General features: G+C 40.9%; 1 protein-coding gene across 1 annotated transcript in view; it reads right to left on the bottom strand.

Annotated features, from left to right (window-relative positions):
* The window catches only part of XK (X-linked Kx blood group), a 108394-nt gene that overhangs the window by 87030 nt on the left and 16638 nt on the right, over positions 1-4726 (bottom strand). The window contains exons 3-4 of the mRNA XM_014545375.1: positions 2315-2340; positions 597-859 (exon numbers count right to left, since the gene is read on the bottom strand). Of these exons, the coding sequence (XP_014400861.1) occupies positions 597-859; positions 2315-2340 (289 nt within the window). The remainder of the gene's footprint in view (positions 1-596; positions 860-2314; positions 2341-4726) is intronic.

The raw sequence follows: 4726 nt of genomic DNA, 5'->3' as shown, positions 1-4726 counted from the left end.
GTGCACAAATTTTTGTGCACCGGGCCTCTAGTCCTATATAATAAAAGGATAATATGCAAGTCGACCGAACAGTGGAATGGCAGGTCGCTATGACGCACACTGACCACCAGGGCGCAGATGCTCAATGCAGGAGCTACTCCCTGGTGGTCAGCTGCCCACAGGGGGAGCGAGGCTCAGCCAGAAGCCGGGCTCATGCCTAAGCCTGATAGACATCCCCTGAGGTCTCCCGGACCACGAGAGGGCACAGGCCAGGTGGAGGGATCACTCCCCAGGTGCACAAATTTCGTGCACCAGACCTCTAGTAAGAAATATAAGTGAATGGGTCTCCAGTGGATTCTAGCCTCCCATCTTTGGGCCACCCCAGCTGATGCACAGTAAAGCATAGGTGAGTACTTTTAGCCCTCCCAAAATTGCAGATTCATAAGCAAATAAACACTGTTATTGTTTCAACTCACTAATATTTGAGCTTAGTAACTGGAATGCAAACTCAGGACTGAATGCACCTATGAATGAATTTTACCTAAAACAAAATAAACTTTATGTTTTGCTCCCCATGTTGATCCCTAAATTAAGGCAGAGATAAAAGATATACATACTTCTTCCGACAGTGATGTTCTGCTGCAAGGTGCTTATATATAGCTGCAGGGTCAGCTGGGGGGCTGAGCCCAGGAAAGCCTGGATCACTGATGCCCGGCTGAATGCAGATCGGTGGGTGAACATCTTGCCCTCTGCCTGGCCCACTTCCTTCTCAATCTCCTCTGAGAGGCCATTTTTTGGCATTTGTCGCTTCTTGGTGATGCTGACATAAGGCTCTTCAATGTGGCCTGACTGACAATAGATGCATAAGACTTCAAAACACCTGGAAACAAATCAGCAAGTCATGATAATCAGAGGCAGACAGGATTCTCTTTTTTCAGTTACCCTGCTTACACTTAGCCCGATTCTTAAAGCCTTGACTTGGCTACTCTGGACTGCAGCCCCTCCTAGAAAATCATCCACACCAAGGGCCAGTTCTGAGTATGCAGTCCTCTTGAGTCCCTCCAGCAGGCCAACTGGGACTGACTGAGAACCAAATTGAGAGGTGACATTGAAGCCCACTGAGACAAGCAAACCAAGTAGAGACTAGAAAAATATTCAGTTTGTCTTCCTGACATTTATTAGCTGTGCAGTCTTGGGCAAGTAATTTAACCCTTGAGTCATTTCCCTCAATTATAAAGCAGAGATAAAATCTACCTTGCCACACTGTTATGGAGTTAACACAGAATATATGTACACACACACACACACACACACGCACACACATGCACACATATATATACATATGCACACAGATATCTATATCTATAAATATCTCTCTATTTTTTTTCTTTTCCACATCCAAGAGATGCCCCAAATTTCCTTAGTTAAAGCAGCAGCTATGGTTGAAAGATTCCTCCCCCCAATCACAGAACAACTTGCCATTTAGCATTTCCCTGGAAGACCACAATTTATTTCCTATCTCTCTGCTCTCATAAGACATTGTGGAACATGACTAAAGTCAATCATGCCTGGGGGCTGACCAGCTTTAGAATTTCAAGCCTACCTGAGGAAGGCTGTAACCCATCACCTTTTTACGCTGACAGAGTACCTGGCTTTTAAAATTGGATTTCCTCTTTAGGTAATGATATGGGCACTGAAGGGAGGAAGAGTACTGATGTGCCTGATTTACTTTGAAATATACACATACACAAATGGATTGATAGAAAGATGGATAGATGTGTGAAATAAAATGTTAATTATAGAATCTAGGTGTCTAGTACTTGGGTGTTCATCATACAGTTCTTTCACGTTGTCCTCTTTATGTTAAAAAATCTTCCTGTCAGAGAGGAGGAGGGTTTGGGGGCTGGATGAAATAATGTGAAAGGATTAAGAAAAAAAACCTATATATCACACACATACACACAGACAACAATGTAGTGATAGCCAGAGGGAAACGGAGTGGGGGTAGGTGGAGGTGAGCAAAGGAGGAAGAAATGGGGACAGAAAGAGACTTTGCTTGGGGTGATGAGCTCACAATGCAGTGTTAAGAAGATATTTTGTTGAGTTGTACACTAGAAACTTGTATGGCTTTGTGAACCAATGTCACCCCCATAAATTCAATGAAAACTTTTTTTTCATAATAAAATGCTGGGAAAAAATGGGTTTTTCCTAATAAGAAAAATGCTCATAGTACATTTACCCCCAAACATGCATTTTTATAACAACCTTATAATGCTGACAGAAGTTTTTATGGTTTCACCTGTTTTATTGAATGTTGTTAACTTTGTACTCTCACCTTGAGGCAACTATGGCAAGAAGAATCTATAATAATAAAAGCATAATATGCTAATTAGACCAGACAGCAGAATGTCCTTCCAGACATCCTTCCAGATGTCCTTCTAGACCAGCGGTTCTCAACCTGTGGGTCGCGACCCCTTTGGCAGTCGAACGACCCTTTCACAGGGGTCACCTAAGACCATCCTGCATATCAGATATTTACATTACGATTCATAACAATAGCAACATTACAGTTATGAAGTAGCAATGAAAGTAATTTTATGGTTGGGTCACAACATGAGGAACTGTATTTAAAGGGCCAGAAGGTTGAGAACCACTGTTCTAGACAAGCTGCAGTGGCTGTGAGGGCCAAAGGCAAGCAACTGAGGCAGCCAGCAGCAGCAGCAGCGGCAGGGTGATGGGGGCGGCGCCTTCCCCTGATCACCTGATCACCTCCCACAGAGGGAGGCCAGACTGTGGCTTAAGCCTGCTCCCCAGGGAGCGGGCCTAAGCTGTCAGTAGAACATCCCCTGAGGGCTTCCGGAGAGGGGGCAGGCTGGGCTAAGGGACACCCTGCCCCCAGTGCATGAATGCACTGGGCCTCTAGTAAATTCATAATTTGAAATAAAACTTGATGTAAGAGAAGAAATGCAGGAAACTCTCTAGAGAATACAAATTGGACATATTTTGTTATTATCATCTTTGTTCATTTGTTCCTGGGAGAAAGAAGGTACATAGCAGTTCGTGTGTGTGTGTGTGTGTGTGTGTGTGTGGTTTGTCTGCTACATTTTGTCCAGTGGGGTAATGACACGTTAACATATTAAATGAAAACATGTAAAACAGACTGAAACAATTTGTTAACCTGAAAATAATGAAGTTCAGGTTATGAGTTCAAGTCCACCAGATGCAACCCGAAGCAACTATATTTGTCTGAGAAAAAACTTAAATTTGTTTGAGGCCTAGCAACTTCACACTATTGGACCACTGACCACAGCAAGGACTGACCATCATCTTTACTTTCAAATATGTGATGAATGAAGATGCACTTTGCTATGTGCTGTGAGGACTGCAAAGACAGTTGGATTCCAATGCCTCATTCAGAGGTGATCACAATCTAATGGGAAAATGGGACATATACATAATAAAAATAAAGAATAGTAAATACAATTAATATGTATACAACACTTTCAGTTTATAAGATATTTATCATATATTAACTCATATTGAAAGAAAGCCTATTGAGCCCTAGCCAGATTGGCTCAGTGGATAGTGCGTCGGTCTGCAGACCAAAGGGTCCCAGGTTTGATTCCAGTCAAGGGAACATGCCCGGGTTGTGGGCTCCATCCCCAGTAGGGGGTGTGCAGGAGGCATCCGATCAATGATTCTCTGTCATCATTGATGTTTCTATCTCTTTCTCCCCTCTCCCTTCCTCTCTGAAATCAAAAATATATATATTTTTTAAAAAAGAAAGCATATTAAAAGAATTTGAATTATAGCATTATTTGTAATAGCTAAATTCTAGCAATATTCTAAAGGTCCCCCCAAAACAATGATTAAATAAATTATAATATGTGTATTCAATAAAATATTATCCAGTCCTTAAATGTGATGGTATGTACATATATCAACTGATATATAAAAATGTTTGCTATATTTGATAAATGAAAGGAGCAAATTACAATAGAATTTATATAGAAAGTTTCAATTTTTTTTTTTGTAAAAACAAAATTACATATGTGTAAAAATATATACAAATCTCTATCACACACACATACACATAAAGGGTGGAGGTCTGGAACTGACTCAAGAAAGAGACTGTAAAAGAGTTATGAATTTTAATAGGGGTGCCAGAACAACAGAAAGAGGGACGAGGGTTAGAAAACCTATTGGAAGAAATAATATCAGAAAACTTCATTGAGGTGGGGAAGAAAAAAGTCACACAAGCACAGTCCAAAACACAAGATGAACCCGAAAAGACCCACGCCAAGACACATCATAATTACCATGGCAAATGTTCAGGACAAAGAGAGAATCTTTAAGGCTGCAAGAGAGAGACGGAAAGTTACATTCAAGGGATCTCCCATTAGATGATAAAATGAATTCTCAACAGAAACACATCAGGCCAGAAAAGAATGGATGGAAATTTACAAAGTGATGCAAAGCAAAGGACTGAATCCAAGAATACTCTATCCAGCAAGGGTATCATTCAAAATTGCAGGGGAAATAAGAAGCTTCACAGACAAAAACAGGTTACGGGAGTTTATCACCACCAAGCCAGCAATACAAAAAATGCTAAAGGGACTGGTATAAAAAGAAGAAATAAAAAGCTAAGAAAGAAAACAGGCACAAAAAATAGAAATGGCTACAAACAAGTACCTTTCAATAATAACTTTAAACGTAAATGGACTAAATGCTCCAATCAAAAGACATC

The sequence above is a fragment of the Myotis brandtii genome, unplaced genomic scaffold (genome assembly GCF_000412655.1).
Source record: "Myotis brandtii unplaced genomic scaffold, ASM41265v1 scaffold404, whole genome shotgun sequence".
NCBI classification, from domain to species: domain Eukaryota; kingdom Metazoa; phylum Chordata; class Mammalia; order Chiroptera; family Vespertilionidae; genus Myotis; species Myotis brandtii.
This window is presented reverse-complemented; position numbering and strand designations above follow the sequence as displayed.